This window comes from Lonchura striata, chromosome 25 (assembly GCF_050655825.1).
Source record: "Lonchura striata isolate lonStrDom1 chromosome 25, ASM5065582v1, whole genome shotgun sequence".
Lineage (NCBI taxonomy): Eukaryota > Metazoa > Chordata > Aves > Passeriformes > Estrildidae > Lonchura > Lonchura striata.
The window spans coordinates 1,652,839-1,663,988 of NC_140727.1; the positions used below are offsets into that span (position 1 = coordinate 1,652,839).

General features: G+C 57.6%; 1 protein-coding gene across 9 annotated transcripts; it reads left to right on the forward strand.

Moving 5' to 3' along the window:
- Positions 1–1,058: 1,058 nt before the first annotated feature.
- LOC110471576 (death-associated protein kinase 2) lies at positions 1,059–11,100 on the forward strand. Of its 9 annotated transcripts, none has more exons than XM_085561019.1 (13): positions 1,059–1,512; positions 6,374–6,438; positions 6,828–6,931; positions 7,747–7,968; positions 8,054–8,192; positions 8,877–9,006; positions 9,139–9,187; positions 9,307–9,333; positions 9,454–9,606; positions 10,069–10,114; positions 10,261–10,350; positions 10,460–10,543; positions 10,797–11,100. In XM_085561019.1, exons 2-13 carry the CDS (start codon positions 6,376–6,378, stop codon positions 10,875–10,877), a joined length of 1,188 nt encoding a protein of 395 aa, XP_085417145.1. In that variant the 5' UTR covers positions 1,059–1,512; positions 6,374–6,375; the 3' UTR covers positions 10,878–11,100. The 9 variants fall into 9 exon arrangements, with proteins under 9 accessions (XP_085417145.1, XP_085417146.1, XP_085417151.1 ...); XM_085561020.1 differs by having other exon boundaries at positions 1,059–1,459; XM_085561021.1 differs by lacking the exon at positions 1,059–1,512 and adding an exon at positions 1,886–2,106.
- Positions 11,101–11,150: the final 50 nt, after the last annotated feature.

Below are 11,150 nucleotides of genomic sequence, written 5' to 3' on the forward strand. Positions count from 1 at the left end.
CGTGACGGGGAAACGTCACGGGAAGGTGGCCTGGTGGCCCCGGGGTGACAGCCAGGTGACAGCGGCAGCCTCGGGACAGGCTGCGCCGTGGCGAGGAGGGGACTGTGGCCACCTGGCCACCAGCACATCCAAGCCTGCAAAGGTGGCATTGTCCCTTTCTGTCTGCACCATGGGACCTGCCAGTGCTGGGGACAGCAGAGGGGACAGCAGAGATCAGAGGGGACAGGAGGCTCTGTGGGGACAGCAGAGCAGGATGGGGACAGCAGAACTCCATGGGGACAGCAGAGCAGGATGGGGACAGCAGGCTCCGAGGGGACAGTAGGCTCCGAGGGGACAGTAGGCTCCGAGGGGACAGCAGAGCTCCATGGGGACAGCAGGCTCCGAGGGGACAGCAGTCTTGCTGGGCCCAGGCTCACCCCAGGAGCCCAGATTCAGTCCTGGCACGGTGTAAACCAGCACCATTCCCCTCCTCAGGCTCTGGGTGCCCGAGCTGGGCCATTCTGGGCCGTTCTGGGCTGTCCTGGACTGTTCTGGGCCGTTCTGGGTTGTTCTAGGCCATTCTGGACCGTTCTGGGCCATTTGGGGCTGTTCTGGGCCATTTTGGGCTGTTCTGGGCCATTCTGGACCGTTCTGGGCAGTTCTGGGCTGACCTGGACTGTTCTGGGCTGTCCTGGACTGTTCTTGGATGTTCTGGGCTGTTCTTGGCCATTCTGGGCCGTTGTGGGCTGTTGTGGGCCGTTGTGGGCCGTTTTGGGCCGTTCTGGACTGTTCTGGGCCGTCCTGGGCCGTTCTGGACCATTCTGGGCCGTTCTGGGCCGTTTTGGGCCATCCTGGGCTGTCCTGGGCCGTTCTGGGCCGTTCTGGGCCGTCCTGGGCTGTCCTGGGCCATCCTGGGGGCACCAGCGCCGCTGTGGGGAGCAGCAGCCCGGCTGCCCTGCCCCGTGTCCGCTGCCACGCTCGGCCCAGGCGGTGCCAGGCTCCAGCTGGAGCCAGGGAGAGCCGTGCCAAGCCCATGGCTGGGGAATTAGGCCAAGGAGAAGGGCTGGGAGCGGCTCATCCATCGCACCGGGAGCAGGGACGGGCTCACCGTGCGGCGGCTCCGCGAGCCCCGGGGCGGTGCCCGGTGCCCCCCGGCTGCCTCCACCTAAAAAAACTCGTCCCTCCCCAAAACCTTCACGGCCCCGCGCGTTTCCCGTGGCGGTGGCAGCCAGGCTTCCTGTTTGCCATCCCCACGGGCACGGGGGAGAGGCGCTGACCGGCGGCATCGCCCGCCCGCGGCTCGTCCCGTCGTGTCCCGGCCGCTCCGCAACGAGCTGAGCCTGCAACCAGCAGGATTTGGTCCTAAAAAGGCTTTTTTGGGCTCCTCCTCAGAGCCGGGGCTGCTCTCGAGAGCCGGCGGGAGGAGGAAGGCAAAGAGCCGGAGCCTGCCCCGCTCCCCGGGAATGCGGCGCTGAGGAAGGTGAGGAAGATCCTGGCGCTGCCAGGGCTGCTGGAGGAAGGCTGGAGCTGGAGGTGAGGGGTCCCAGGTGCCCGTGGCACGCCAGCTTCGGGGCTGGCCTTGGTTGGGGGGGGTTTTGGGGTGCACCGGGGTTTGTTGGAAGTTGGATGCTGAGCCGGCAGCTCGTTTTTGGGCAGCCGGTGCCGAGGCCGGGCTGGTTTTCCTGCTGAGTGGCGTGGTGGGACAGGACCCTCTGTCCCCGCAGCCCCCGTGGGTCCCGTTCTGCCCAGGAGCTCAGCGGTTTCCTCCGGGACCTGTGGCCACCCGTGCCTCAGTTTCCCTCCTTTCCAAAGCAGCACAATGCCAGGGCGTGCCTGGCAAGGCACGGGGGCATCAGCTGCTGCTGTCCATCCCCAGGGGACAAACAGACACACTGTCTGTCCCCCACGGACACGTCACACGGCCGGGGAGCTTGGCCCGGCTTCAGCCGCAGCCGCCCCCGGGCACGTACCCGCCGGGGGTGGGCCAGCTCCGGGCCGTGCCAGGGTGCCCCGGGGGCCCCGGGGGCCAGGGGACAGCCAGGGCAGGCACGGACTGTCCCCGGTGCTGGCTGCGGGCTGGGGAGTGAGGAAGAGGCGCTGCTGGATGTGGAGGAAGGCTCGGGGACGGTAAGGGGGCACAGCTGGGCTGGCAGGGGGAGAGGCTGGAGGGGAACGGGGCTTGGGGACCACAGGGTGTCCTTTGGGGTCCCGGGGGGGGACAGGAAGGGTCCCAGGTCCTGTTTGGTGCAGCACAGCCCATGGGGCTGGGAACGGCGTCCAGCAGCGGGATGTGCCTCTGTCCTCAGGGCAGGACTGTCCCTGTCCCTGTCCCCATCCCTATTCCTGTCCCTGTCCCTATCCCCATCCCTGTTCCTGTCCCTGTCCCTCTCCCTGTCCCCCTGTCCCAGTCCCATCCCTGTCCCATCCTTGTCCCTGTCCCTGTCCCTGCCCCTGTCCCTGTCCCTGTCCCTGTCCCTGTCCCTGTCCCCATCACTGTCCCCATCCCAGCCCCTGTTCCTGTCCCTGTCCCCATCCCTGTCCCCATCCCTGTCCCCATCCCAGCCCCTGTCCCTGTCCCTGTCCCCATCCTAGCCCCTGTCCCTGTCCCCATCGCCGTCCCTGTGGGGCTCAGATCCCTCCAGAACGCCCCTGGATTTTCCTGCAGAAGTTCCAACATCTCCATCCCCGTCTCCTTCCCGCTGGACCCCACAGCCCAGCCCAGCCCAGGGACATTTCTGCTCCTGGGGACACGCAGGTGGGGACGCTGAGATGTCCCCAAGGCCGGGGCTGGGGACAAAATGTCCCATTCTGGGCACTCCGGCTGCTCCCTCTGCCCCTGCAGCAAAGGCGCGGGGCTGTCACCGACCCTACAACTGTGGGAACCCAGGAATTCCCTCTGGCTGCGCTGGGACCCCCCCAGACAGAGCCCCCAGAGACACTGGCTGGGATCTCTGTCCATGGAAAAGAGTTTTCAGTCTTACAGGATGAATTGCCAGCTCTGAGTGTTTGATATCAGTAATAATTAAGTGTGGCACGGATGCAAAAGTAAAATTTTAGAATTCTAGATGAGGGGTCCAAAGGGGACAAGCTGGAGGAAATTGGGTGTGCCTTGTCCTTTTTCTCCTTCTTCATGCCCTCCATGTCTCACTGTGGTGTTGGCATTTTTCTGTTGGTTTAGGCTGGAGACACTGTTCAATATAAATGATAAATACTGGCATATTATTGTAAATATAGCAAAGGGAGTTTCTGGTATTTAATGTTTGTCACATCCCACTGAGGGCAGAGCCCCACACGCTGCCCTGCAGGACAGAGCTGGGCAGGGCAGCAGAACATGTGAGAGATAAACAGAATAAACAACCTGGAAACCAGCACAGACCAATTATGACTTTTTTGGCAGCGGGGCAGAAAGACAGAGACTTTTACAATCTGGGAATCATCAATACCTCCAATTCCAACATACAATGATTTATTGCGTGGATAAACATTATTCTTGGAGGCTGTGAGGTTTTAGAGGAAACATCCAACCGTGGCACGAAGCGGTCACCATCTCTTTGCTCCAAAACAATATATAACTTTTGAATTTAATGGCCAGTGTCTACAAGGTTTATTTTGCTTTTCTAACTCATCACCTTTATTCACTTTTTCTGCACTGTGGTTATTTTTATTTAACAGGCTGCTGTTGCACGTATGCACATGTGCTTCTATTGTGACTTTTCAGCTTTTAACTCTATATATTCACATTACTATAGACTCTTCACCATCTTTTCTAACACAGTTCCTCACTCACTTAGGGCATATTTTTACTTATAATTATGGAAACATAAGTTAATGGTTTTTCTACTTAATGTCTGTGTACTTCAACATCCATTTTTAAATTTTAATCTAATTTTACATCAACTTTTAGCTTTAAAGAATAACATTACTATACTAAGGACTTTTCGCCACCTTATCAAACAGTTTCTCACTCACTCAAAACATATTTTTACTTATAATTATAGAAACATAAGCTTACGATTTTTCTATTTAATATCTGTGTACTTCAACATCAATTTTTAAATTTTAATCTAATTTTTACATCAATTTTTAAAGATTCACATTACTATACTATAGACTCTTCACCATCTTTTCTAACACAGTTTCTCACTCACTTAAGGCATATTTTTACTTATAATTATAGAAACATAAGTTAATGATTTTTCTACTTAATGTCTGTGCACTTTATTTTACATCCATTTTTAATTTTAAATTTATTTTTACATCAACTTTTAACTTTTATATATTCACTTTACTATAAATAAACCCCACCTCTTTTCTAACACAGTTTCTCACTCACTCAAGGCATATTTTTACAACTATAGAAAAATAAGTTAATGATTTTTCTACTTAATGTCTATATACTTTAACATCCATTTTTAACTTTTAATTTAATTTTTACATCAACTTTATAAAATCACATTACTATACTATAGACTCTTCACCATCTTATTTAACACAGTTTCTCACTCACTTAGGGCATATTTTTACTTATAATTATAGAAACATAAGTTAATGATTTTGTTACTTAATGTCTGTGCACTTCAACATCCATTTTTAAATTTTAATCTAATTTTACATCAATTTTTAACTTTAAAGAATCACATTACTATAATATAGACTCTTCACTGTCTTATCAACAGTTTTTCACTTTACTTAAGGCATATTCTTATTTATAACTATAGAAACATACCTTTATTATTTTCTACTTATTGCCTGTGTACTTCAACATCTATTTTAACTTTTAATTTCATTTTTGCATCAACTTAATTTAATTTTTACACCTTCATATTATAATTATAGAAACAAAAGGTTGTGATTTTTCTACTCGATGTCTGCGTACTTTAACAGCCATTTTTAACTTTTAATTTCATTTTTACATCCACAATTTAATTTTTACATCAAGAACAAAGGGCTCTGGGGGGGGGTCAGGGCAGGGAGGGGTCGCTCACCCGTTAATGTTGTCAGGAAAATGAATCCACAAACATCAGAGGAGAGTTTTTATTTTATTTGAATAAAGGGAGAGGCCACGGGGCATTCCCAATTTTTATCCCAATTTTGATCCCAATTTTTATCCCAATTTTGATCCCAATTTTTATCCCAATTTTGATCCCAATTTTTATCCCAATTTCCTGGCCTCATTTCCCTTCTCTCTTTCCCCATTTCTGAGGTGCTTGAGAGGTTCAGACTTTCCAAAATGTCCGATACAAAGATTCCCCTCTAATGGATACGAAAGAATTCCCCTCCTTTTTCATTTTTAATTCTTATGGAATTTAGGGCTTTTCCTCATTGTTTCAAAATCCAGTTTCATTTATCAGCAAACCTAAGGTTTGTTTGGAAAAGAAAAACTCTTTTTCCATTCATCAATCTGCGGAATCCTTCCCATTGTTCCTTTTCTCTCCCAGTGCTGGTTTTCTCCACCAGCAGAGCCACAGCTGGTTTGGAAAGACAAATCCCACATTCCTCTCAATGTCGTGGGCAAAAGGGACTCAGCTTGGGGAAATTAATTGCATTTATTACTAATCAAATCGGAGCGGGATAATGAAAAGTAAAAGCTCAGCAACATCTTCCTTCAGCATCCCTCCCTCCAGCGGCACGGGAGATGGGAACAGGGGCCTGGGCATTCAGCACAGGAGGCTTCTGCCTCCTCCTCCTCCTCCTCCTCGTTCTTCTTTCTTCTTCTTCTTCTTCTTCTTTCTTCTTCTTCTTTCTTCTTTCTTCTTCTTCTTCTTCTTCTTCTTCTTCTTTCTTCTTTCTTCTTCTTCTTCTTTTTCTTCTTCTTCTTCTTCTTCTTTCTTCTTTCTTCTTCTTCTTCTTTTTCTTCTTCTTCTTCTTCTTCTTCTTCTTTTTCTTCTTCTTCTTCTTCTTTCTTCTTCTTCTTCTTTTTCTTCTTCTTCTTCTTCTTCTTCTTCTTTTTCTTCTTCTTCTTCTTCTTCTTCTTCTTTTTCTTCTTCTTCTTCTTCTTTCTTCTTCTTCTTCTTTTTCTTCTTCTTCTTCTTCTTTCTTCTTCTTCTTCTTTTTCTTCTTCTTCTTCTTCTTTCTTCTTCTTCTTCTTTTTCTTCTTCTTCTTCTTCTTTCTTCTTCTTTCTTCCTCTTCCTCTTCCTCTTCCTCTTCCTCTTCCTCTTCCTCTTCCTCTTCCTCTCCTCGATCCATTTTTTCCCCTCCTGACCCTCCTGTCCCACTGTCACCCCTTGGCCAGCAGCAGGGTCCCTCCCAGAGCGGTGGCATCGTCTCTCTTGGGCACAGAGGAGGCTCCTGGCACCTCCCCGCTGTGCCCACGCCTGTGCCCACGCCTGTGCCCCCACTGCTGCCAGGAGCTGCCCTGCAGAGCCACTGACCCTCACCCTTCTTGCCTTGCAGGGATGGCCGAGAGCAGCCAGGTCCTGGCTGCCGGGGGGCTGAGGGGCGCCCCTGACAGCGCCCAGGTGAGCCAGGGCTGTGGGGGGCACTGCCAGGGGGCTGGCACTGGCTGGGCTGGCCTCACTGGGTTCCATCTCCTATTAACCCGCTTCAAAAACAAACCCAAATGTTGTGTTTCCTCTGCATTTGGCACCCCGAGCGCAGTGAGGCTGCTGGGGGCCCCTCTCCTGCTCCTACCCCGTTCCCAAACCCCCTGAGCAGCTCCTGCACGTCCTTCTCCAGGGCTGAAAGTCTCCAAATTTCCACGTTCTGACGAATTTAGTGTAATGTGGAAGGAGTGGGCAGGGCCTGAGCTCTGATGCGGCACTGGGGAAATGCCCTTGGAGGGTCCTGGGGGGTTCTGCACCCCCCGGGCTGGGCAGGGGCTGAGCCGGGTCCCGGTGCTGCCTCGCAGGACGTGGCTGAGCCCAGGGAGGGCGAGGGGAGCGAGGGCCCGGCAGCCCCCCCAAAGCTGGGCAACCTGGAGGACACGTATGAGCTGCTGGAGAAGCTGGGCAGGTGAGCAGGACCTGGGCAGGGGGATCCAGGCAGGTGAGGAGGATCTGGGCAGGGGGATCCGGGCAGGTGAGATGGATCCAGGCAGGTCAGGGGGATCCAGGCAGGTGAGGAGGATCTGGGCAGGGGGATCCAGGCAGGTGAGGGGGATCCGGGCAGGTGAGGGGGATCTGGGCAGGGGGATCCGGGCAGGTCAGGGGGATCCGGGCAGGTGAGGGGGATCTGGGCAGGGGGATCCGGGCAGGTGAGAGGGATCCAGGCAGGTCAGGAGGATCCGGGCAGGTCAGGGGGATCTGGGCAGGTGAGCAGGACCTGGGCAGGGGGATCCGGGCAGGTGAAGGGGACCTGGGCAGGTGAGGGGGATCTGGGCAGGGGGATCCGGGCAGGTGAGGGGGATCTGGGCAGGTGAGGGGGATCTGGGCAGGTGAGAGGGATCCAGGCAGGTGAGGGGGATCTGGGCAGGGGGACCTGGGCAGGTGAGTTGGATCAGGCAGGTGAGGGGGATCCGGGCAGGTGAGGGGGATCTGGGCAGGTGAGCAGGACCCAGCCCAGTGAGCAGGACCCAGCCCAGGTGAGCAGGACCCAGCCCAGGTGAGCAGGTCGCAGGCAGGCGAGCAGGTCGCAGGCAGGCGAGCAGGACCCAGCCCAGGTGAGCAGGTCGCAGGCAGGTGAGCACGGGGCACGCAGGGATGCAGGCAGGTCCAGCGGGGCACAGGCAGCGACCCCAGCTCCACCGGAGCCCCAGGGGTGCCCGGATTTGTGGGTTCCTCCCCGGCCCGGGGGCAGCCCAGCCGTGCCCAGCCCGGCTCTCGCTGCAGCGGCCACTTCGGCGTGGTGAGGCGCTGCCGCCAGCGCAGCACCGGCTCCTTCTACGCCGCCAAGTTCGTGAAGACGCGGCGGGGCCAGGCCGGCCGCCTGGGCGTGGAGCGGCCGCAGGTGGAGCGGGAGGTCGCCATCCTCCGCCGGCTCCACCATCCCAACATCATCCAGCTCCAGCAGCTCTTCGCCAGCACGGCCGAGGTGGTGCTCGTCCTGGAGCTGTGAGTGGGCTCCCGGTGGGGGTGACGCCGTTTCTTGTGCCGCGGGTTGGGGGTGGCCGAGCTCTCCTGTCCCCGCCCTGCGCAGGGTCAGCGGTGGGGAGCTCTTCGACTTCATAGCGGAGAAGGAGATGCTGTCAGAGGAGGAGGCCATCGGCTTCCTGGGGCAGATCCTGTGTGGGGTGGAATACCTGCACGCCCGCCTCATCGCTCACTTCGACCTCAAGGTGCCCATGGGACCCCCCAGCCTCACTCCCTGAGGATCCAGGCACTGCCAGGCCTCTCCAGAGCCCTGCTCCTGCTCTTCTCAGCTTCCCGGGGGGCTGCTGTGACCCCCACCACCCCTCCATCACCCCCTGGGACCCCCATCACCCCCTGTGACCCCCATCACCCCTCCATCACCCCCTGGGACCCCCATCACCCCCTGTGACCCCCATCACCCCTCCATCACCCCCTGTGACCCCCATCACCCCCTGGGACCCCCATCACCCCCTGGGACCTCCACCACCCCTCCATCACCCCCTGTGACCCCCACCACCCCTCCATCACCCCCTGGGACCCCCACCACCCCTCCATCACCCCCTGGGACCCCCATCACCCCCTGTGAAACCCATCACCCCTCCATCACCCCCTGGGACCCCCATCACCCCCTGGGACCCCCATCACCCCTCCATCACCCCCTGGGACCCCCATCACCCCTCCATCACCCCCTGGGACCCCCACCACCCCTCCATCATCCCCTGGGACCCCCATCACCCCTTCATCACCCCCTGGGACCCCCATCACCCCCTGGGACCCCCATCACCCCTCCATCACCCCCTGGGACCCCCATCACCCCCTGGGACCCCCATCACCCCCTGGGACCCCCACCACCCCTCCATCACCCCCTGTGCCCGGCCCTGTTCCCACAGCCCGAGAACATCATGCTGCAGGACAAGGATGTCCCCAAGCCTCTGATCAAGATCATCGACTTCGGGCTGGCCCAGCAGCTGGAGGATGGCGTCACCTTCAAGAGCCTCTGTGGGACCCCCCAGTACATTGGTAGGGGGCTGGCACGTCCCTGGGGGTCCCTGCACTGCTGAGCTGCTCAGCCAGGGGTGGGGATGGCCATGCAGGCGTGCTCCTGTCCCCCTGTCCCTCCAACGTCCACCCTGGCTCTGTGTTTGCCCCCAGCTCCTGAAGTGATCAATTATGAGCCGCTGAGCCCCGCGACAGACATGTGGTGAGCAGCCAGGACCTGGGGGGGGCAACAGGCTGAGCTGGTGGGTGAGGAGGGACCCCCGGGTGCCGCAGGGCATGGGGGTCCCAGGGCAGCACCTGATGCCCACCTCTGCATTTCAGGAGCATCGGAGTCATCACCTACATTCTGTGAGTATGGGGCAGTGCTCCCTGTGGCTGGGGGAAACTGAGGCACAGGGACGCTGTGGGTGCCGGGGCGGCCGAGGCAGTGCCGTCCTGGCACTCAGTAGCTCTGTTGTGTCCCCACAGGCTCAGTGGCCTGTCCCCCTTCCAGGGTGAGACGGATGCTGAGACCCTCTCCAACGTTGTGGCTGGTGCCTACGAGTTCGAGGAGCGCTGCTTCAGCCAGACCTCGGAGATGGCCAAGGACTTCATCCGCCAGCTGCTGGTGAAGGAGCCAGAGTGAGGCCCCATTGCCATCCCATCCATCTCCTTCCCTTCTCCACCCCCACCTCCACCTCCGTTATCTCCACCTCCAACGTCCCCGTCTTCATCATCCCCATCCCCATCTCCATCTCATCCTGGCCCCAAACTCATCTTCATCCCCATCGCCACCTCCATCATCCCCATCTCTCTTTCCATCTCCATCCCATTCCCGTTCCCATCCCCATCCCCATCCCCATCCCCATCCCATCCCATCCCATCCCATCCCATCCCATCCCATCCCATCCCATCCCATCCCATTCCTGTCCCCATCTCCATCCCCATCATCTCCTTCCCATCCCATCTCTATTTCCATCTCCATCTCATCCAGATCTCCATCCCCCCCATCTCCACTTCCATCTGGTTCCCCTCTCTGTCCCCACCATCCCCATGCCCCGGTGGGGCCGGGACCCCCAACCCCAACCTCCCTTTGTGCCGCAGGCGCCGCATGAGCGCGGCCCAGTGCCTGCGCCACCCCTGGATCAAGGTGAGCGGCAGGGGCAGGGGCTGGCAGGGGCAGGGCCTGGCAGGGGCTGGGGCTGGCAGGGGCTGGGGCTGGCAGGGGCTGGGGCTGGCAGGGGCCTGGCAGCACGCTGGGGACACGGTGACGGTGCCACGTCCTCGTCCCCGCAGCCCCTGAGCGGGAAGCAGGCGCTGAGCCGGAGCCGTTCCTCCATCAACATGAGAAACTTCCGCAAGTTCAACGCCCGGAGGAAGTGGAAGGTGCCCGGCCGTGGCGTCCCAGCACCCCGGAGTCCCCCGGGGGGGTAGATTTGGGGATCTGGGGAGGGACCCCCACCTCGGACCCCCTCCCTTTCCTGTCCCCCCGTAGCTCTCCTACAACACCGTGTCCGCCTGCAACCGCCTGCGCCGCACGCGGCCGCTCTGCCGCCTCGGCCGCGAGGACCAGGAGCTGGTGAGCCCCCGGGAGCCCCCAGATCCCACCCAGCACGGCCTGGGGAGGGGGGAGAAGGGATCTGGGGGGTCTCTCTCGATGGCAGTACCCTCCGTGCTGCAGAACCCCAGTTTTGGGCAGGAGGGGCAGAGCGTGGGGCCCCCTGTTGCTGGGATGGGATGAGGGGAGTGTGGTGGGTATGGAACTGGTGGGATGCTGTGCTCTGCTCTGGGGGAAGTCCTGTCGCTGCCCTGCAGCCCCCCTGTGCCCCCAGCGCTGCTGTGAGAGCGACCAAGAGGAGGAGAGGAGCCCGCACACCGCTCTACTGCGCCGGCGGAGGAACAGCTGCTCCTGAGCTCCTCCCAAAAACAACCGGGACCTCTGCGAGAGGAGCCTTGGGGGTCCCCCCATCGCCCCATCCCCGGGGCAGGGGCACTGTCCAGCTCCTAATTCCGTGGTGTTGGAGGGTCACTGGGGCATCAGCACCCCACTCCTGCCCCCAGGTTTCGCCCAGGCCTGGGACCCTCCTCCCTGCTTTGTCCTAATGAGAAAAATAAATGTCACCTCCTCCTCCCCAATCCTCTTCTCCTACTTCCCCTTCCCCTTAAGCATGGCTCGTCACAGCCAG

Coding starts and splice junctions, on each gene's coding strand:
- LOC110471576 (XM_085561018.1), top strand. CDS start 6,732: ATGCGGCACTGGGGAAATGCCCTTGGAGGGTCCTGGGGGGTTCTGCAC. Junction 9,607..10,068: donor CTGCTGGTGAAGGAGCCAGA/GTGAGGCCCCAT, acceptor TTTGTGCCGCAG/GCGCCGCATGAGCGCGGCCC. Junction 10,115..10,260: donor TGCGCCACCCCTGGATCAAG/GTGAGCGGCAGG, acceptor TCGTCCCCGCAG/CCCCTGAGCGGGAAGCAGGC.